This window comes from Ursus maritimus, unplaced genomic scaffold (genome assembly GCF_017311325.1).
Source record: "Ursus maritimus isolate PB19 unplaced genomic scaffold, ASM1731132v1 scaffold_20, whole genome shotgun sequence".
Lineage (NCBI taxonomy): Eukaryota > Metazoa > Chordata > Mammalia > Carnivora > Ursidae > Ursus > Ursus maritimus.
In genome coordinates, this window is record NW_024424453.1 from 49,331,003 (window position 1) to 49,354,269 (window position 23,267).

Sequence of the window (23,267 nt, forward strand, 5' to 3'; positions counted from 1 at the left end):
CTGGATGACTTCTGTGAAAAGGTAACTTAATGGAAAGATCTGGTGGCTTAAAGAATTGAGGGAAAAGTTGAATATCCAAGACTTGTAGTGGCAGCACCAGGGATCGCAGTAATGGGAACATCACCCCAGTCATCATTTTGTTCCCTATTTCAGGATGGCTCAGCTCTAATTGTCCTCAGTCGATGTGACGCTCTACCCAAGATTCAAAGTCCCAGAGATGATCAGACTGGCAGTGTTAGGGTCATGGGCCCATATACTGACTGGGCGGTTCATCCTCCAATTTTTCTTTTCTCTCTCTTTTTTTTTTTTTTTTAAAGATTTTATTTATTTATTTGACAGAGACAGCCAGAGAGAGAGGGAACACAAGCAGGGGGAGTAGGAGAGGATGAAGCAGGCTCCCAGCGGAGGAGCCTGATGCGGGGCTCGATCCCATAACTCGGGGATCACGCCCTGAGCCGAAGGCAGACGCCTAACGACTGAGCCACCCAGGCGCCCCCATCCTCCAATTTTTCAATATCCTAAGTTTTCTTTTCTCCCTGCTTTGCCTAAATCAATGCCTGCATTACTACCACAACCCAAATATACCCAAGTGCCACCAGCCTAAGAGAAAATACAAATATAAGGTAATCTTAGAATTCTGATATTATGGGTTCTGTGCCTCCTCCTGAAGAAAGCAGGACATCAGTCTCCACCCACAGTGTGTCTCCTGGGTCTTTACTGGAGTCCTAGGGAAGTCTCGCAGGAAGTCACTGGTGGTTCTTCCCCTCTCCAGCCCCTGCTAATGTTCAGTTCTAGAGAAATCGCTGGATTGAGGATTTCTCTGCTGCCAGGCCCTGCTCTCCTAGGCAAATGCCAAATCACTGCCAAGCTTCCCTGAGTGCTACCAGGGCCAATAATCCTCCCTATGCTTGAGCTTCTGTCCTCAAAGGAGAATGCCTCTCTTTCCAGGTCTATATCATACACTGTCCCCTAGGCTGCAGAGTAACTCCGTTGGGTCCCATGTTCCACGTTGAAAACAGCTTCTTTGTTTCTGCCTGTGGCCCCCTCTCTCTGGGACCAAGCAGGAGAATATACCAAGGGGTCTCGCCCTCCTTCTCTCTACCTCACATCACCCTTTGTCCTACATTCCTTGAAGGTCCCTGTATTAGTCATCACCTCCCCCCACCCCACAAAAGAACCAATAGGAGATTCTATCTATCATCTATCTATCTATCTATCTATCTATCTATCTATCTATCTACCATCTATCTCTCTATCACTCTATCATCTATCATCATCATCTATTGAGAAATACATTTATTTTAAGAAACTGGTTCACAGGACTATGGAAGCTGGCAAGTCAAAAATCTTTAGGGTAGACCAGCAGGCTGGAAACTAAGAGCAGAGTGGCTGTTGCAGGTAGAGTCCAAAGGCTGTCTGCTGGCAGAATTCTTTCTTCCTCGGGGAAATTAATCTTTTTTCTTGAAGGGCCTTCAACTGATTGGATAGGGCTCACACATTATGGAGAGCAATCTGCTTTACTCAAAGTCTACTGATTTAAATGTTAATACGATCTAAAAAATATCTTCACAGCAACATCAAGACTACTGTTTGAGCAAATACCTGGGGAGCATGACCTAGCCAAGTTGACGCATAAAATTAGTCATCACAGCTACTTACGTAAACAGAAACATTAGTAAAAACCCATGGTTGTCAGCCTAAAAATGTATCCTAAATGCTCATTGTGAACACCACAGATTTAATCAAAAGCCTACTAAGCTTTGTATGTCAAAGTAAATATTTCTTCTTTTTTTAAACCTATTAAAATATGTGTTGAGAGGTCTGTGGTTTACCAAAATATCTCAAAGATTTAGTTCGTGCTCTTAATGTTCAATGTCACATAATGTCATAGTCTGTATTTTCCCTAAATAGGCAGGCTTTTAGAAATTTGGTCATTCAGGGGATACAGCAACCACTCAACTCCGGCGGTCCAGACAGGATACAAGTTAGAGTGAAAGGCCTCAGCTAAGAGGGACTGTGAGAAGCCCAGAGTGCCAAAAGGAGGGGAGTGTCATGTGGTACTTTGTTCTCCTTCCCTGATACTCACTCCCGTGTCTTAGTCTGTCATTGCTATGGCTGCACAGGAAGTGTGTGTGTGCAGTTAACTGCCTGTGGACACGCAGTGCCTTCAGGAGGAACAGAAATCTACACTACCCCTTTAGCACCGGAGTACAGACTGAAAGCACAGACTGTCCACTGCTTCCATAGACTTAAAAGCAGGGTCCAAGTGGCTGGCTGAGCAAGGAGGCCTGCTAGCAAGCTGAAGGAGAGGAGCCCAAAGGCTCAGGCTGGGGGAGACTGTAAGCACAGTCTTGAACCTGGGACTGACAAAGTGACCTTGGCTAACCACTTGGTCATTCCAAGTTTCAGACCTCCCTGCCTCTAAATTGGGGCTAATCTCTTGCCCCCTCACAGAGTTCTTGTAAGGGTTACATGAAATAACTCATCTGAAAAGGCCAATCCAATCCCATGCCCATAGCAGGCACTCTTGATATATTTGTTATTTAATCTGTGGATAGCAAAAAATCCGTGACCAGAAAATAGATGCTTAGCTTTCACTGGGGGCAATTTATATTTTTCAAAATTCCCAACTGCCTCATGATTCAGGTCACTCTGACAACGATTAGACTGAGTGCCGCAGTCATGGTCTCTATGGAGATCTATTATAGACAGGCTGGTATCTATAACCTAAAGTGCCCATTATTTGGGACTTCAAAATACAAGTCCCCTTTGATGATTCCATTTTCCCTGGGAAGCTGGGTGATTTTAGCTCTGTGGCATAAAGCAGAGGGGGTTGTTGGGGGAAGAGCAACACTAAGGTAATGGGGGAGAAGATCTGGAATGAGGAGAGAAAGGGGCACATCCTAGATTTCTTTATGTCTGTTTTATGTACACCTGGTTATAGAAGCACACGTGTAAAATGTGGTAAATTTGGAACCTAAAAGGACAATAGAGGTAAGAGAACAATTATTTATCCATATGTTATCTCCCAATGCCAATGTTAACAGCATTAATGCATGTATTCTTTCAGTCTTTTTTGTTTCTTTTGTTATAGAGTAATTATCTTGTATATACATTTTAACATTGTAGCTTTTTTTAAAAAAAGATTTTATTTATTTATTTGAGAGACAGAGAGAAGAGAGAGCACAATGGGGGGCATGGAGAGGGAGAAGCAGACTCCCCACTGAGCAGGGAGCCCAACGTGGGGCTCAATCCCAGGACCCTAGGATAATGACCTAAGCCAAAGGCAGATGCTTAACTGACTGAGCCACCCAGGCACCCCAGCATTGTAGTTTTTAATCTAGTGTTTTAATGTAAGAATTTACCCATGCTACTATAATATATACACTTTTTTAAAGGCCTCATCATATTTTATCAAGTTGAATATGCCCTAATTTGCTTCCACTGTCCTACTGTTGGACATTTAGATTACTTCTGTTTTTGTATTACAAATAATTCTGTACACCTCATTTTTGTGCAGTATTAAAAAATCTTCCATCTTCTCTTTAGGTATAGGTTTTCAAAAATGAAATTACTGGGCTCAGGGGCTTAGACATGATCAAGGTTCTTGATACATGTTGGTAAAAAGTTATGCCCATTTTGATCCCACCAGCAATGGATGAGTGCGCCTGTTTCAATCTACCCTCATCAACACTAAGCAGACGGATTTTTTAAAAAATCACTAATTTAATGAGGCAAACCATACTACTTGAAGCATACATCTCTATTGCCTTGCTTTCTAGTGAGGTTCACTATCTTCCCATATATTTGTTCACCTGTGAACGTCCTTACCCTATAGCGATAATTTTTAATACTGTATCTTCTTTAGGGATATTGCAAATCCACAGGGGTATCTCTAAAACACACTGTGGAGTTCATACCAAAAGGGAAGTATGCTAGTTTATGATCATGTGGACTGTGAATAGGTGATCAGATACAAGTAAACAATACTCAACTCCAAGTGAAAAGAAATGAAGGCTTGAGTTGTCTCAGAAAAACCAAAGCAAATGACACAGGCATAACGAGGAGATGTGTTTTGATTTCAATTCCAAGGATATTTTTTTTTTCTCATTCCCTGACAACAATCTCCCAAATTGGTCTGTGTTAAAGATAATAGCACACAGTGACAAAAATCAGAGAGAACAATTTTTATAATGAAGCCGAGAACTAGGAAGCCAATTTGTTCCCAAGGAAAGTAAGAGCGTTGTTCTTGAATCAACTTGACCCCAAATGACAACGGCTGATAAGTAAGGTCTGGACTTGCTCTGAACGTTTTGTTTCCTGCGGAAGATCTTAAAATGCAACTACTATATATCCTTCTTTATAATGTTTGAATGAATCCAAACAATAAATTGTCTAGAAGAGAAATAAATAAATAAATATACATGACAAAGGGAATGATTCAGTAGTATCCCATTGGCTATATAACCTCCAAAATAAGTAATCCATCATTCATTCTCTAATAAATTCATCTAATGTTTGTTAATTTCCCAAAGTTAAAAATTCTAAACCGACAACAAAAATATATATATTTTTAAAGATTTTATTTATTTATTTGAAAAACAGTGCGTGTGTGTGCGTGTGAGGGCATGCATGCACACGGCGGGGGTAGGGGGCAGGGAACAGAGGAGGAGGGCAGAGGAGGAGGGAGAGGGACAAGCAGACCATGCTGAGTGTGGAGCCCCACATGGGGCTTGATCTCAAGATCCTGAGATCGTGACCTGAGCCGAAACCAAGAGTCAGATGCTTAACCAATTGAGCCAGCCAGGTGCCTCACAAAAATAGCTTTTAATGGAAAACATATGAAGCAAAAGAACGGATGATGAACTAACCCGCTGATCATAATTACAGCAATGACCATTAAAAGGGAATTTTCATTGAAAATTAAAATACTTTTACTGTAATAAATAACCAAACAGAAGACCAGGACATGAAATAGAAAAGCAGAAAGCTGAATGGACAGATTTTACCATTTGTACAGAGACTAGACACTATCTGGGGCCTCCCTGATGAACCCTGCATTTCCAACCCAAGTCGCTCATTTCGAACTACACCACGGACAGGCCAGGTACCTGATAGTCATTTATTTCTGGTTTGTTAATATTTTGTGTGAATATCTACCCTAACTCAACTCCTAACTCCTTAATTTTTTGTGAATAAGAATTCTTATTATTATAATTATTCTTGGCTCCATATGCATATGGTTGCCACTGGACAAACAGCTTAAAACTAAATCAATGCGGTACAAATGGGACTAATTTACATGGGAAAGGGAAAGTACCTCGTGGCCAGTGGGCAGTGAAATATGGGTCTGAATGTGGCCTCAAAAATTGATCACCTCTGCAACTTCATAAAGCTGCTATCAAGCACTTCACTGAGTTTCACAAGCACACACACACACACAAACACACACAAACACACACACAATGTGTTCTTCATAGATTCTGACATACGAATCTAGGATGAATATCCACAATAAAATAAATCCCCTCTAAACCAAGAAGTGAATCTCCGATCCCACCAGGAGCAGAGAAACAGATGAACAATGTGAATGATGGCACAGTGCCCACAATGCCATCCCCCCGCATGACACCGGCTTTTGCCAGGTAAAATCTGTATTCGAAGTCTGAACAATCTGTTGTAAACTATTTTTTTCTGTTTCAAGAAACTCGACAGGGTTTACAAGCTGTTATCAATCAGAAATCTCTCCTATATGATTCAAGTCAAAGTAGTCCTTAAATACTTCCCATGATGAGTCTGGCTGTGTCTGCTGTATAGCACTGAGGAGTTACACAGCTTGACTAGGTAAGTAAAACAAACTCTTCTGAGGCATCCTTCAAAATATACAAGACTGTCAGCCCACAGGTCATACACCTGAGGTGTTTTGTCCCGGACATACTTCTCTATCAAATTGGGCCTTAGAGAAATTTCTAGAAGCAAAAACCTGCCACATGTATTATGGATTTTTTTCCCGTAGATAGGTTCTTTTCTTTCTTTCTTTTTTTTTTTTTTAGAAGATTTTATTTATTTATTTGACAGAGAGAGAGAACAGAAGGAGGGGGAGCAGTAGGCAGAGGGAGAGAAGCACGCTCCCCACTGAGCAAAGAGCTGGATGTGGGGCTCAATCCCAGGATCCTGGGATCATCATCTGAGCCAAAGGCAGACGCTTAACCAACTAAGCCACCCAGGTGCCCCTCCCTAGATAGGTTCCTATGATGAACTTGAATAAAACGGAATGAGCTCCACTTTTCCATCAATAGTATTACAATCCCAAGACTCCCAGAAATGTCCCCACATGACATCATACAAGATGAAAACAGCAAAATTCCCAACTTCTCCTCAGGATTGTACTTCTGCCAACTTTGATTAAACAAGTGTGGGTGTGTGCTATCTGTGCTAGACATACTGAATGTGGATAACTTCTCAGTAATCCTCCCCTTTCTTTAAAAAACTAATAGAGCAAATGTACATGAGTTTTTCGGATATCTTTCAAGGTAGCCTTCTCTGGATGGTTCTTTGTTTTCCGATGCCTTTCCGAGACTCAGGGAGTTGTCATGCAATGTTGACATGGAAATGATGCAAGATTTAGTTCAATGGGATTTCCAAAGCCTCCTGCCTCCTCATTAGGTGGCTAGAAATGCGAAATAGAAATTTAAAATATAGCCTTACAAACCATTCGATGCCCTTTTACAGCTTATTTTTCAATATCTGACTATCGCTTGAGACAATCTAGTATAAATGAAATAGCCCAGCATTCCATCAGAAGACTGGCTTTTGAGCAAGGTTCTTCCATTTAGAAGTGATATGATCCCAAGGTAGTGTAGTGCTCACTTAACACAACTGCTGTTTGATGAAAGCAATACATCATTTAATTGTAACTCATAATAGACCCATACACACAACACAGGGTATGTGGGGTCGAAAGGCTGTGACTACATGTCTTATTGCTATTAACTGTGTAGTATATTTGGAGATTTTTTCTGATCCTCTGAGAAGAGAAATAGAGAAAAATGGAAAGAAACAAGATCGTGCAGGTACTAGTATTTCCTTCTGTGTGGGGGTGAATGTATTGATGGGCAGCAAATAACAGCATATTTTAATACCTGCTAGGGTTTGTAATTGTGATGATACCACAACCCTTGAGGATCAGACCTGAACTCTTCACCTCAACTGACCTAATTCTATATGCCACTGCAAAGAGTGGTCTGTTCCAGGCCCTCTGCACACCTTGGGGGATCTGTTCTGCTCTTGGCATACCTTGTCCAAGAATGCCCTGTAATTCCTCTTCCCAATCGGAGTTCCATTTGGGGTCCCCCTGTCTTCCAGAAAACCGAATCACCAAGGAATTGTTGAAAAGGAAAAACAAAGCTGGGGCATCACGTTGCCAGACTTCAAGCTATACTGCAAAGCTGTGATCACAAAGACAGCATGGTACTGGCACAAAAACAGACACATAGACCAATGGAACAGAATAGAGACCCCAGAAATGGACCCTCGGCTCTTCGGGCAACTGATCTTTGACAAAGCAGGAGAAAACATCCAGTGGAAAAAAGACAGTCTCTTCAATAAATGGTGCTGGGAAAATTGGACAGCTACACGCAAAAGAATGAAACTTGACCACTCTCTCATACCATACACAAAGATAAACTCCAAATGGATGAAAGACCTCGATGTGAGACAGGAATCCATCAAAACTGTGAGACAGGAATCCATCAAAACCCTAGAGGAGAACATAGGCTGCAACCTCTTTGTCATCGGCCCTAGCAACTTTTTTCATGACACATCTCCAAAGGCAAGAGAAACAAAAGATAAAATGAACTTGTGAGACTTCATCAAGATTAAAAGCTTCTGCACAGCCAAGGAAACAGTCAAAAAAACTAAGAGGTAGCCCATGGAATGGGAGAAGATAGTTGCAAATGACACTACAAATAAAAGACTGTATCCAAGATCTACAAAGAGCTTCTCAAACTCAATACATGTGAAACAAATAATCAAATCAATAAATGGGCAGAAGATATGAACAGCACTTTTCCAATGAAGACATAGAAATGGCTAACAGACACATGAAAAAATGTTCAAAATCATTAGCCATCAGGGAAATTCATACCAAAACCACACTGAGATACCACCTTACACCAGTTAGAATGGCAAAAATGGACAAGGCAGGAAACAACAAATGTTGGAGAGGATGTAGAGAAAGGGAATCCCTCTTACACTGTTGGTGGAAATGCAAGTTGGTACAGCCACTCTGGAAAACCGTGTGGAGGTACCTTAAAAAGTTAAAAATAGAGCTACCCTATGATCCAGCAACTGCACTACTGGGTATTTACCCCAAAGATACAGACATAGTGAAGAGAAGGGCCATATGCACCCCAATGTTCATAGCAGCACTGTCCACAATAGCTAAATCGTGGAAGGAGCCGAGATGCCTTTCAACAGATGACTGGATGAAGAAGATGTGGTCCATATATACAATGGAATATTACTCAGCTATCAGAAAGAATGATTACACAACATTTGCAGCAACATGGACGGGACTGGAGGAGATTATGCTAAGTGAAATAAGTCAAGCAGAGAAAGACAATTATCATATGGTTTCACTCATTTATGGAACATAAGAAATAGGAAGATTGGTAGGAGAAGGAAGGGAAGAAAGAACTGGGCGGTAATCAGAAGGGGGAATGAACCATGAGAGACTGTGGACTCTGGGAAACAAATGGGGAGGGGAAGGGGTGGGTGATCTGGATAGGCTGGTGATGGGTATTAAGGAGGGCACATATTGCATGGTGCACTGGGTGTTATACACAAGTAATGAATCATGGAACTTTACATCAAAAACTTGGGATGTACTGTATGGTGACTAACATAATAAAAAATGATTATTAAAAAAAAAAAAGAAAACCTCATTGGGATACCCTATACTCTCTGGATCCTTTTCTCTTTAAAATTCCTGAAGCCCCATTTGTACCATGCATTTGGCTGCTTTGGAACATCGTCCTGTTCTGTCACTCGACACACAAAGATTTGTGTGTCTTCCACCTGCCAAGCTCTCGTGCTGCAAATGGAGTTCAAGAAGACAGGGAAGGTCCCTGTCTTTGAGGCATTCATCACGGATTAAGTTGGTCACCAACATGGGTGCAGCCCGGTGGTGTCATGGCAGATGTTTGAGTCAAATGCTGTACAAGACCCACCCAGCTTGCTGGGTGCACAATTGTGACATTCAGCCGCACCATGCTCTTCCACTCCTTATTTCTGTCACCTCCTGGCCTGCTTGTTCTTCCTCCTCACTCAAGAAAATTGTGTCACCTGAATTAGTCTCCCCCTCCAAACTACTGCCATCAACCTAGTCACTTTGGAATCCATGTGCACTTGCCTTTTAGTCCCATGCCTCCTTCGCTGGACCTCAGCCTCCTATGCCCATGTTCACGCCCAATAGATCCACCTCAGAAACCGTTACTTCAAACACCTTTTCCCCTACACGAAACTTTCTCTGCTATAATGACATAATGACAGTTACCAACTTTACCAGGTACTTCTAGCTGACTGAACTCTGTTTTCTTCCCACCATCTACAGCTCCTTTCTGTCTTTCCTTTACTATCCACATTAATCTATCATTTTAAATATCTTGCACTCCATTACCCTTGCATCTGTCCCAAACCCCTGAAAGACTCCCCAACCCAGGAAGAAACTGACCATCTGCTTTCCTCGTGCCTGCATATGTGAGGTGGAGTGCGGCTGGAGCAAAACGCACAATGAGCTGGTCCGAAGTACACAAATCAGTGATAAGAACCCAGCCCAAAAGCCTGGGTCTCCAACTTCTGTAATGTCTAATGCACATAATTTCTTCCAACATCCAACTCTTGTTATCAGCACTTTACTGAGAAATGGAAGACACAGGATGAACCTGTTTGCATCATCCACTCCCAAGCATAGGCTCACCCACAATTAAAGTCTCCTCCTACCTTTTGGTGCCACAGGGTTTCTCCTCCTCCTACCCAGCTGGTATGTGGGGACTCGGATGGGTTCCTTGCTCTGAAAGTCATAGGCAGAACCTGGCCAGCATCCCATCCTGGACAACGGGTGCTCAGCAAACCATGTTTGCTTCCGTTGGTTTCTCTTTATAGCTCAGAGACTGAGTCCCTGGAGATCCCAAGGGAGCTTAGCAGTCATCTCCATTAACTAGCTTTATGGGAAAATATTGGGACTTGGTAAGTTAAAGGATATAAGTAAACAAACAAGGCAGGAGGAAAGAAGGAAAAGATGAGGGAGGCAGGAGCTCCTGTTCTTGGGACCAGCCAGTCTCTGTCTTGCTCACAGTGAGGGGCATTATGGAAGGATACAATGAATACGAATGTGTTTTGCAGGTGCTAGGATCAGCAACGATTTAAGAATGCCAAGCAACAAACACCAGACACTGGCTTATCAAACTTATCGGTTTCCAAATCCTCAAGTGTATCAAAGAAATGCTCTGGCAGTCATTGAGGGAGAATAAAAACACGTATCTCCGCGAGACTCCATGCTAGCCATTTCCTTCACGTGGAGACCACCATCCCCACCCCCTTTCACGTTAGTAATTCTTTTTCATCTTTTACCATCCTGCCTTTATTTCTTGTTTTCGGTGAAGCTTTTTCCAAACCCTAGAGCTAGTGGCTCCTTGCTGTGTGTCCCCACAGCCAACAGGCAAACTGGTCAGGCCTCTATCATGGGATATACCATATATATACCGTATATACGGTCATCAACACTCATGCATTCATCATCCCCATAAGCAATCTGCCAGATCCACCATCATGTTCCCGCACCCAGCATAATTCCCAAGAATCCAGCACATGCTCGTGGAATGAATGAATGAAAGGATGAGACCAGACAAGAAGCATAACCCTCCCCCGTTCTCTTTGTAAAGGTCACGTGGTGTTCCGCACACTTCAGCAATCTCTTCACTGCAGTCAGGACTCCGTGCTGACCAGTCACCCTCTGCTGCTCCTACCTGGCTAAGTGGAGACCGTGCCACCAGTGGACATCTTAAGTCCACTTGGCCACTCACCTGGCTTGCTGGCAGACGTAGCAGATCCACACCTTCTCGTGCTTCTGGTAGGAGCAGCAGTTCTTGCAGACATTGAACTTGCAGTCGGCGCACCTGCGCTTGGTGTTGACCAGGAAGGTGAAGGGCGAGCAGCAGCGCATGCAGCAGTGCTCCACGAACTTCTGGTGCTTCGAGAGGATGCTGCACTTGCTGCCTTCCTCCGCCAGCCTCTGCTTCATCTCACTGCACAACCGGGAGGAGAAGAGAAATAGCACAACTGGTCAGGACTCTCTCTCCATAAGGCACCTGTCCGGGGCCTCCCATAGGCCAAGCCACCATGCAGCATCTTCCCGCAAAATGATAAACTCTGAAAGCCCAATTGCCTGGCCTGATATCCAGAGAGGAGCCCTCCTCGTGAATTACTTTTTGTGCACTTCTGCATGTCGTGTTTTCTATGAGAAAGCACATGAGCCTTATTACTTATATTTCAGACAATAGATATACAAATTATCATAAAAACTAAGCACATCCTTGAAAAATAAAACTCTTAACTTAATTAATGCCTTTTTAAAGGAGCAGGAGATCATCTATGCTCAAGCATTAATCCTCGCAACAGCCCTGCTGGGAATAGGATAAAGGCGGCCCTGGTCCTATTTAACATCCCCCGAAATGAAAGCACCCAGGGATTTTAAAAGCTTTCAAATCAATGTAAGTCAATAAAGATTCTCTGGGTGATGGGCAAATCCCAAGCACTAGCGATTCAGAACTGGATCAAAGACAATCCTTTCTTCCAAAGAGCTCATGGTCATACTGGGCACATGGCCAGCCATGTTGATGAAGACCACCACCCTGCACGCACGTCTCTCTCCACTCAGGGAGAAGGAACGAGAACCCCGAGAGACAAGGACACCCTGAAGAGGCTGAGTTTCCTAGGGAAAAACTGACTGGAAGTAACCAAATTACTCTGACCTGCCAAGTTTGAGATGTTATTCCTGCTACAAAAATGGACACCCATAAATAGTAACAAGACAAATAACTGATTTTTTCCATGCCCACTTTGTGATTGTGCAATCCATCCCAGATCTATGACGTATATGGCAAATACTTCCTCCCAGTTTGCATTTGTCTTTTCAACTAGGCTGGTGGTGTCTTTCATTATTTAGAAGTGCTTCCTTTTTCTGTAATTAAATTTGTCAGGGAGTCCCTGCAGTGGGATGAATGGTGGCCCCCAAAAGGTATGTCCATGCCCTCAGCACTACAGCCTGAAATACTTCCTTATTTGGGAAAAAGGGTGTTTAGAGATGTCATAAGTTAAGGATCTTGAGGGGTGATCATCCTGGATGACCCTGGCGTGCCCTGATTCCAATGACAAGTGTCATTATAAGAGACACACAGATGGGGCGCCTGGGTGGCACAGCGGTTAAGCGTCTGCCTTCGGCTCAGGGCGTGATCCCGGCATTCTGGGATGGAGTCCCACATCAGGCTCCTCCACTATAAGCCTGCTTCTTCCTCTCCCACTCCCCCTGCTTGTGTTCCCTCTCTCGCTGGCTGTCTCTATCTCTGTCAAATAAATAAATAAAATCTTTAAAAAAAAAAAAAAGAGACACACAGTGGAGAAGACAATGGGAAGATAGGGTTCAAGTCCTCAACCATCTCTGCCCCTGGGCTTCCTCCCGGGCCCTGCCACAGGCCATGACGCTGTCCCATTTCTGCACATCCAGGCTCCCTTGGGACCTCTCTCTTTCTTTCCAGGGGCCTCCATGGCCTGCCTGACCAGAGGCCAATTCTCAAAATCCATGACCTAAATTCTGAACAATGGTTGTGTAGATAGGAGTTGCCGTTGCCTGACACATTAGGCATGGGAGTAAATTAACCAGGACATAGGTAAGCAGAAAGGAAAAATGTTAGAATTACCTATATTCCACTACTCAGTTATATTTATGTACCCATTGTCTCTCCCTTTCCCCCCTTATCCCCCAACTTCCTCTCTCTTTTTCTGTTTCCTCTCTCTCCCTCCCTTGCTCTCTTATTTTAAAATGATGATATTATATATACTGTTTTGATTTTGAAGCCTAGGGAATCATCTATTTGTTGTTCAGATTTTCAAGTATGTTGACATAAAGTGGTTTACAGATTCCTCTCATGACTCTAAGACATCTACTATATTTACAATTATGTCTCCTTTTCTTTCTGAATATTGCCTATTTGACCCTAAGCTTTTTTGCTCTTTGATCAGTAGGTTCTGAAGTTTATTTATTTTGTCAATTTAAATGAAGGACTAGCATTTGGTTAATTGTCTATGTTGCTTATTTATTTTCCATTCCAATAAAGTCCTGTCTTACCTTTATTGCTTTTCCCTTCTACTGGTTTTGAGTTTGCTCTATTCTTTTTTTTTTTATTGAAGTGTAATTAAAATACAGTATTATATTAGTTTCAGATGTACAACACAGTGAATCAACAACTCTATACATTATCCAGTGCTCATCATGGTAAGTGCACTTTTAATCCCCATCACCTATCTCACCCATCCCCCCACCCACCAGCCCTCTGGTAACCATCAGTGTGTCTCCTTTAGTTAAGAGTCTGTTCTTTGTTTATCTCTTTTTTCTTTGTTACTTAAAAGCTACATATAAGTTAAATCATATGGTATTTGTTTTTCTCTGACTGACTTATTTCACTCACCATTACACTTTCTAGGTCCATCTATGTTGTTACAGATGGCAAGACCTCATTCTTTTTTTATAGCTGAGTAATACTCCATTGTATGTATCTACCACATCTTTATCCATTCATCTATCAGTGGACACTGGGCCGCTTCCATATCTTGGCTATCGTAAATAACGCTGCAACAAACATACGGGGCGTATAGCTTTTTGAATTAGTGTGTTTGTTTTCTTTGGGCAAATATCCAGTAGTGGGATTATTGGATCATATGGTATTTCCATTTTCAAGTTTTTGAGGAAACTTTCATACTGTTTCCCACAGTGGCTGCTCCAGTTTGCGTTCCCACCAAAAATGCATGAGGGTTCCCTCTTCTCCACATCCTCACCAGCACTTGCTGTGTCTTGTCTTTTTGATCCTAGCCATTCTGACAGGTGTGAGGTGGTATCTCCTTGTGGTTTTGATTTGCATTTTCCTGATTAGTAATGTTGAGCACCTTTTCATGTGTCTGTTGGCCGTCAGTATGCCTTCTTTGGAGAAATGTTTATCTAGGTTTCTGCCCATTTAAATCAGTTATTTAAATCAGTATTTGTTTTTTGGGGGTATTGAGTTGTTAAGTTCTTTATATATTTTGGATATTAACCCCTTATCAGATATATCATTTGCAAATATCTTTTCCCACTCAGTAGGTTGCCGTTTTGTGTTATTGATGATTTCCTTTGCTGTGCAGAAGGTTATTTAGGTGTAGTTCCAATAGTTTAATTTTGATTTGGGTTCCCTTGCCTGAGGAGACATATCTAGAAAAATATTTCTAAGGCCAGTGTCAAAGAAATTACTACCTATGCTCTCTTCTAGGTATTTTATAGTTTCAAGTCTCATATTTAGGTTTTTAATACATTTTGAGTTTATTTTTGTGTCTGGTTGTCCAGTTTCATTCTTTTGCAAGTAGCTGTCCAGTTTTCCCAGCATCATTTATCAAGAGATTGTCTCTTCCCCCATTGCATATTCTTGCCTCTTTTTTTGTAGATTAATTGACCATATAAGCATGGGTTTATTTTTGGGCTTTCCACCTGTCCCATTGATTTAGGTGTCTGTTTTTGCGCCAGTACCATACGGTTTTGATGACAGTTTTGTAGTGTATCTTGGAATCTCCGATTATGATATCTCTAGCTTTGCAAGATTGCTTTGGTTATTTGGGGTCTTTAGTGGTTCTATACAAATTATAGGATTATTTGTTCCAGTTCTATGAAAAATGACATTGGTATTTTGATAGGAATTGCATTAGATCTGTAGATTTCTTTGGGTAGTATGGACATTTTAACAGTATTGTTTCTTCCAATCCATGAGCATGGAATATTTTTGCATTTGTGTCATTTTTGGAATATTTTTGCATTTGTGTCATTTTCAGTTTCTTTCATCTTATAGTTTTCAGAGTGTAAGAATTTCACCTACTTGGTCAAGTTCATTCTTAGATATATTTTATTTTTTTGGTGCCATTATAAATGGGACTATTTCTTAATTTCTCATTCTGCTAATTCATTACTAGTATATAGAAATGCAACAGATTCTGTATATAATTCTGTATCCTGCAACTTAACTGAATTCATTTATCAGTTCTAATAGCTTTTTTTTTTTTTTTGCAGAGTCTTTAGGGTTTTGTATATATAGTTTTTAGCAACTTTCAACAAATAAATTTTAAAAAGTAAAGCTCATTTACTTTTAATAGCATGGAGAACATTAGGAGAAGGAAGGGAAAAATGAAGGGGGGGATATCACAGGGGGAGATGAACCGCGAGAGACTATGGACTCCAGGAAACAAACTGAGGGTTTCAGAGGGGAGAAGGTGGGGGGATGTGTTAGCCTTGTGGTGGTTATTAAGGAGGGCACCTGTTGCAATGAGCACTATGCAAACAATGAACCATGGAGTACTGTATGGTAACATAACATAATAAAAAAATTAATGTTTATTCTTTTCTAACATATGCATTTGAGACTATAAAACTCTCCACATATCCCTTTTGCTGCACGCCACAGGTTTTCAATCAGAACATTTTTATTGTTATCCTGTTTTACATATTTGATAATTCTCAGGTTTGAAATTTCCAAATAGAGGACCTTTGTTACTGATTTTGATTTTAATTTTACATTTTGATCAGAGAAGAGGGTCTGGAAGAAATGAATTCTCTGGTACTTGTTGAGACTTGCACGATAGCCTACTACATGCTCAACTTTTGTAAAGTCCCATGTGTGTTTGAAAAGAATATTTATTTTCTATTTATGGAGAACAAAACATTACATTCTCCCATTATCATTGTGGATCTATAATTTCTCTTTAATTCTAGTTAAGTTTGACTTTGTTTTTAAGACTATAATGTAAGGTGCATCAAAGTTCATAAAGGTTATGTTCTTATTGAAATATCCTTTTGTGATCACATACAACCCTCTCTATCCCTAATAATGCTTTTTTTGTCTTAAAGTTTGTCTTATATTTATAGTCTATATTACTTATTTTTTTACATTAGTTATTTTTTAAATTGATGGTGTGACAGGGTATATCTTTTTATGGCTCTTCACTTTCTTTTTTTTTTTTTTAATGTTTTTTTATTATGTTAGTCACCATACAGTACATCCCCGGTTTCCGATGTAAAGTTCAATGATTCGTTAGTTGCGTATAACACCCAGTGCACCATGCAATACGTGCCCTCCTTACTACCCATCACCGGTCTATCCCATTCCCCCAGCCCCTCCCCTCTGAAGCCCTCAGTTTGTTTCTCATAGTCCATAGTCTCTCATGCTTCATTCCCCCTTCTGATTACCCCCCCTTTCCTTATCCCTTTCTTCCCCTACCGATCTTCCTAGTTCTTATGTTCCATAGATGAGGGAAATCATATAATTGTCTTTCTCTGCTTGACTTATTTCACTTAGGATTATCTCCTCCAGTCCCGTCCATGTTGCAGCAAATGTTGAGAATTTGTTCTTTCTGATGGCTGAGTAATATTCCATTGTATATATGGACCACAACTTCTTAATCCAGTCATCTGTTGAAGGGCATCTCGGTTCCTTCCATGCTTTGGCTATTGTGGACAATGCTGCTATGAACATTGGGGTGTCTATGGCCCTTCTCTTCACTATGTCGGTATCTTTGGGGTAAATACCCAGTAGTGCAATGGCTGGGTCATAGGGTAGCTCAATTTTTAACTTTTTAAGGGACCTCCACACTGTTTTCCAAAGTGGCTGTACCAACTTGCATTCCCACCAACAATGTAGGAGGGATCCCCTTTCTCCACATCCTCTCCAACAATTGTTGTTTCTTGCCTTGTCTATTTTTGCCATTCTAACTGGCGTAAGGTGGTATCTCAGTGTGGTTTTGATTTGAACTTCCCTGATGGCTAATGATTTTGAACATTTTTTCATGTGTCTGTTATATGGCTCTTCACTTTCAACATTTGTATTGTGTTTCAGATAGGGATGTTATAAGCAGAACATAGCTGAGTTTTCTATTTTCATGCTGTATGAGAATTTCTTTTACCATGAAAGCTTAAACCATTTATACTGAGATTGCTTATATATTTGTATATGTGCTGCCAAAGCAAGCACTAGGTTACTAATATATTTGGATTTATTTCTACTGTTATTTGGTGTTTTCTATTTACCATGTTGTTTGTTTCTTCTTTTTCTCCTTTTCTACTTTCTATTAGATTGATTTTCTTCATTCTCTTTGCTTTCCTAAGTATGATCTGGCATTTGTTCTTTTTCATTTCTTTTAGTGGTCAACATGCACATTGGGATTAATATCTAATGTTAAGGGCTTTCCTCTCATCAACAGCATAAGCGTTAACTCCTTCTGATGTTCTATGTTATTATTTGTAACTGCAAAAATGGTTCTTAATATTGTTTAACTGTACTTTTAGCCACCCACATGATGCAGTCTGGGACCTGCTCTCAGACAAAAAGCCTGAACACAGGACATTCTACTGCCATTTCCTTCCTCCAATTGTCAACATCGTTCCTGTATCTCCTGGATTTGGTTGCAAAGGGGGTGCTGTGCAGTAACTGGTTTTTGTATTGTGTCCAGAAGGTATCCTTTTTATCTGCAGGTGGGTTGGTCCAATAACCATGAGCAGAAGCAGAATTCATTTACTATTTTTAAATTGACATTTGCATAGATTTATCCACATTTTCTTTGTTCATCATTGTTCCTTGCCTCTGATGTTTCTTCTTAAATTTCTTTTCTTCTCTTCTCCTCTTCTCTTCTCTTCTCTTTCTTTCTTTTTTTTTTTCCCCCTGAGCTTCTTCTGGCAATTCTTCCCACAAGGAAAACTCTAGCAGCCTTTATTTGCTGAAAATGTCTATCTCATCTTCATGTTGGAATGATGTTTTAAATGGGTATGGAATCCTAAATTGACAGTTCTTTTCCAAAAGTACCAGATAATACTGAGGAATTAGTCCTTTTTCTGTTTTTTTTTTGACATCAAATATAATGTGAAGTTTGTCAGTCTGATTATTTCTTTGTAATGGTTCTCACTTTTCTCACTGGTTACTTGTAAGAGTTTTTTGGGTTCTTTTTGTTTTTGTCTGGTGTTCTGTTTGGTGTTCACTATAAAGTGTGTAAGTGGTGATTTGTTTGTATTGTTCTGCTTGAAACTCTTGGTAACTTTTTAAGGCTTTCATTAATTCTAAACAGTTTTCCAGTTATAACTTTGAATGCTGTCCCCTGCTCTATTTTCTCTAATCATTCCTTCTGGAATTCTATGTCAAGGCTTCCCTCTTCTTCCATGCCTCCTAATCTTTCTGTCATCTCTTTGTATTTCTGAGATACATTTAGGACAAGTGCTTCAGTTCTAGCTCCTAGTTTAGAAATTCTTTCTTCATTCATGTTTTCTCCACTGTTTAACTGTTTTGAAATTTTACTGAATTTAATTTTCATTTCCAGAAGTTGTACTGATTTATTTCGACCAAAGTCTGCCTGTCTTCTCTCTTTGGGGCCATTCAATTCTGGTTCCTATTCATTCTCTTATCTTTCTTTTTTTAACATTTTAAATATACTTCCTTTATACTCTCTTCCTGATTCTTACATTATCTTAAATTTTTAGAAGGGGTTCTAATTCTTCCACTGGGTGTGTTTATTAAGTCTTGTTCTAAGTGGATTCTTTGCTTTTATGGTTTATCATTTTAAATGAGGTCCTCTTCCGCCAAGCCTGCTTTTCCTGTAAGTGTATTTTTTTGTGCAAGTGTTGCAGCAGAGCAGCTGTGCATTTGTTTTCACAAGGCACCACAGAGGGGTTATCAATTCCAGACAGGTTTCATATTCATTTCTTTTTTCTTTCTTTTCTTTTTTTGCAAAACTCCTCTTTCTGCTTTTAATTCTGTGTTTTTCTTCTATAATAATATTTTTTTTATTATATTATGTTAGTCACCATACAGTACATCCCTGGTTTTTGATGTAAAGTTCCATGATTCATTGGTTGCATATAACACCCAGTGCACCATGCAATATGTTTCTTAGCTTGGAAAATCCTGTACCTCATAGGTACTAAGATTTGGATTTCCAATCCCATGTGTACTGCAGGATTGGGACTTTGAGCTTGAATTTCTTACGGGATACTCCTTTTCTTGTACCCAGGCCTCTAGGCAAAGACCACCTGCTTTCTAGCTCCCCCAAGCCAGTAAGTAGAAATTTTCTAGGTGTCCCCTTTCAACGGAGAGTGAAACCCCCCAATGCTGAACATTACACAGGTGTTTCATTTTCAGTTGCTTGTCTTCCAAAGGCTCAAACCACATCTCCTGCCCCCATGCAGAAATCAACACTGCAGCCACTAGCCATCAGAGCCTCTTCCTTCTCTATCCGACTAGGCTGACCACTTGGCTTTACTTCCCTCTTTACTCCCACCCCCTGGGAGTGTCCCTTTCTTACATTCCTCCCGACTTAAAAAAATTGAGATATAATCCACATGCCACAACATTTACTCTCTTAAATTGTAAAATTCTGTGGTTTTTAGTACATTCACAAAGTTGTCTAGCCACCAGTGCTATCTAACTCCAGACCATTTTCATCATCCTCAAAAGAAACCCCATACCAATCAAGCAGTCATTCCCAGTGTTGGCCTCCCCACCCAGCCCTGCCGACCACCCATGTAGTTTCTGTCTCTATGGTTTTGCCTATTTTGGACACTTCATATACATGATATCATAACTAATATGTGGTCTTTTGTGTCTGGCTTCTTTCTTTGCATATGTTCAGGGTACATCTATATTATAGCAAGTATCAACACTTCATTCCTTTCTACTGCCAGATAATATTCCATTTATGGATATACCATATTTTATTTATCAATTCACCAACTGATGGACATTTGGGCTGTTTCTACCTTTTGGCTATTATGAATAATGCTGCTATGAACACTCATGAGCAAGTTTTTGTGTGAACGTGTTTTCAATTCCAGGAGTAGAATTACTGGGACATACGGCAATGCTAGGTTTAAGCTTTTAGAGAACTGCCAGACTGTCTTCCAAAAGACGGCACCATTTTACAACACCAACAACAAAACATGAGGGTTCCAACTTCTCCACATCCTCACCAACACTTGTTAGTGTCTGTCTTTTTAATTGTAGCCATCCTAGGGAATATGAGGTGGTATCTCATTGTGGTTTTGATTGCATTTTCCTAATGATAAATAATGTTGAGCACTTTTTCATGTACTTATTGGCCACTGGTTTATCTTCTTTGGAGAAAAGTTTATTCAAACCTTTTGCCCATTTTTAAAATTAGATTACATATCTTTGTTATTGTTGTGTTGTGAGAGTTATTTATGTATTCTGGACACAAGTCCCTTGTCAGATACAGGATTTACAAATATTTTCTTTCTTTTATTAAATCTTGTATTTTATTAGTGTTTTTAGTGCAAAGAAGGATTGCACTAGCTCATCCTAGCCTGGTACTAGAATTGGAAATCTATGTATGGTTTTATAACTTCATTTTTCACTTAAAAGCAACATATCATAAAACATCTTTCCATGACAATTCAGGTGTGTTTGCAGCATTAACTTTCAAGGTGTCCTGAGCTGGCTTAAACATCTGCCAATATATGAGCAGGGCTAAGTGCTCTGCATAGCATTGCCCAATATTGTTGCTTGAGCATTGGGGAACAAGGGGAGGCTGAATCCAGAATTAGAGGGGGAGGCTACATCAGGCCAGCTGATAATTTATACTTGGCTGAACAAAATATTTCCAGGGAAACAGGACTGAGGTTTTTTTTTTTCCTTAAGGCATGAAGATGTTGTTCTCCAGTCTCTCAGATTTAGAGCAGGAGATGAGCTAAGTCATTGACAGCTCTGACATCTGTAAACAACATAAGAACAGCCTCAGCAGTTGACCGGCTTCTATTGATATTTCAGAGCCACTAAATTAAATGGGATAAAACATCCAGGAAGGAAAGTCTTTGGGGATCAAAGAGCTCTGTGAAGTCAATCCACAGGATCATTTGAGCTTTATGAGTTTTGTTTCCTGGAACACAGGGCTGCAAACTCCAATGGCATTTAAAACTGAGTATCTAATAATAAAACTGTACCAACCCCTCCAGAATTTGTTCCAAGCAAATGTAGTGTTTTGAACCAAAGCTTCAGTGGAGGAAGAGCATGGCCTTCTTCTGAACCATCTCTTATTTATCACATTCTATATGAGGCGCCCTACAGCACCTCATGGAGAAAGACATTGAATAGAATTGTATAGGAAAACTTAAGAGCGGCTGGTCGCAGAATCAACTAAGAATCATGCAAGACCAGGAACCTGCTTCAAAATATCCTGAGAAGGACCGGGCCCCAAATGGTCAGCCACATGGGAAAGAAGGATGGCTGTAGAGTCAGAGGCTAGGTAGCATAGCTGAGCTCAGTCACGTATCAAACAGCCCCAACCTTTCTGAGCCTCTCTCTTCTGAGTGGCAATAATAATTCCTACTTTCTAGAGCTGCTCACGGATTTTGAATGAGCAAACCAACAATAAGCAAATACTAGTTATTCACTTGGATCAGCAAGCAGTCCAGAGGTCTGGGTACCCACAGCATTGAATCACACTTGTTTATATGTCAAGAAGGTTTTCGTGCTTGTATCGGGACAAGAATGACCAGTACTTACTTGTCGCTTGACCACTGGGTACCAGTGGGTGTGAAGCCGTATCTCATCGTGGTTTTGAGTTGCATGTTCCACATGACTAATGACTGCAATGGACATCTGAAAAGCCTATTGACATTTCATGGTTTCTCGGTCCCCTTCCATGCCAACTCTGATTGGTTGGTAGTAGGTGAAACACCACGTGTTGAGAGGATGTACACACACAGGCTCCATGGAGCTAGAGAGTCATGATAAGTTAGCAGTGTCTGCCCTGGGTGTAGCAGGGAGAAGTGATGGCACATGTCACTTGTTTGCTATCAAAGAGACAGTAATTCTGATCCATACCTATGTAGCACCACTTTATAATCATAGACACTATTGCTTAGATTGCAAATTACTCACTCAATTCACACTTACTGAATAACTACTATCCCAGGCATGAGAACAGAAAGAAAACAAGACATAGTACCTCACTTAATAGAACATGTCCTGTAAAAATTGGCACATTACACATGATCATTTTTTAATTTAAATTTTACTTAGTTCACGGCACGTGGGTGGCTCAGTCGGTTAAGCGACTGCCTTTAGCTTGGGTCATGATCCCATGGCCCTGAGATTGAGCCCTGCATTGGGTTCCCTGCTCCTTGGGGAGTCTGCTTCTCCCTCTCTCTCTGCCTGCTGCTCCCCCTGCTTGTGCTTTCTCTATCAAATAAATTAATAAAATCTTTAAAAAAATAAATAAATTTTACTCAGTTAACATACAGTGCAGTATCAGTTTCCGGAGTAGAATTCAGTGATTCATCACTTACATACAACACTCAGTGCTCATCACAACAAGTGCCCTCCTTAATACCCACCCCCATCTAGCCCATCCCTCACCCACCTTCCTCCATCAACCCTCAGTTTGTTCTCTATCATTAGGAGTCTCTTATGGCTTGTTTCCTTCTCTTTTTTTTCTTTTTCCCCTTCCCATATGTTCATGTTTTCTTTCTTAAATTCCACATATGAGTGAGATCGTATGGTATTTGTCTTTCTCTGAAAGTATTTCACTTAGCATAATACTCTTTAGCTCCATCCATGTTGTTGCAAATGGCAAGATTTCAATTTTTTTTGATGGTTAATATTCCATTGTGAATAAACACCACATCTTCTTTATCCATTCATCAGTCAATGGACATTTGAGCTCTCTCCATAGTTTGGCTATGATCGATAATGCTGCTATAAACATCAGGGTGCATGTACCCCTTTGAGTCTGTATTTTTGTATCTTTTGGGTAAATACCTAGCAGTGTAATTGCTAGATAGTCAGGTACCTCTACTTTTAACTTTTGGAGGAAGCTCCAAACTGTTCTCCAGAGTGGCTGCACCAGTTTGCATTCCCAAAAACAGTGCAAGAGGGTTCTCCTTTGTCTACATCCTTGCCAACACCTGCTGTTTC

At 40.7% G+C, this 23,267-nt stretch overlaps 1 protein-coding gene across 1 annotated transcript in view; it reads right to left on the reverse strand.

Annotated features, from left to right (window-relative positions):
- Positions 1-11,331, reverse strand: part of LOC103680478 (myosin VIIA and Rab interacting protein) — a 206,289-nt gene extending 194,958 nt beyond the window's left edge. Inside the window, exon 1 of the mRNA XM_008709989.2 lies at positions 11,085-11,331. Coding sequence (XP_008708211.2) covers positions 11,085-11,302 — 218 coding nt within the window. The 5' untranslated portion in view covers positions 11,303-11,331. The remainder of the gene's footprint in view (positions 1-11,084) is intronic.
- Positions 11,332-23,267: the final 11,936 nt, after the last annotated feature.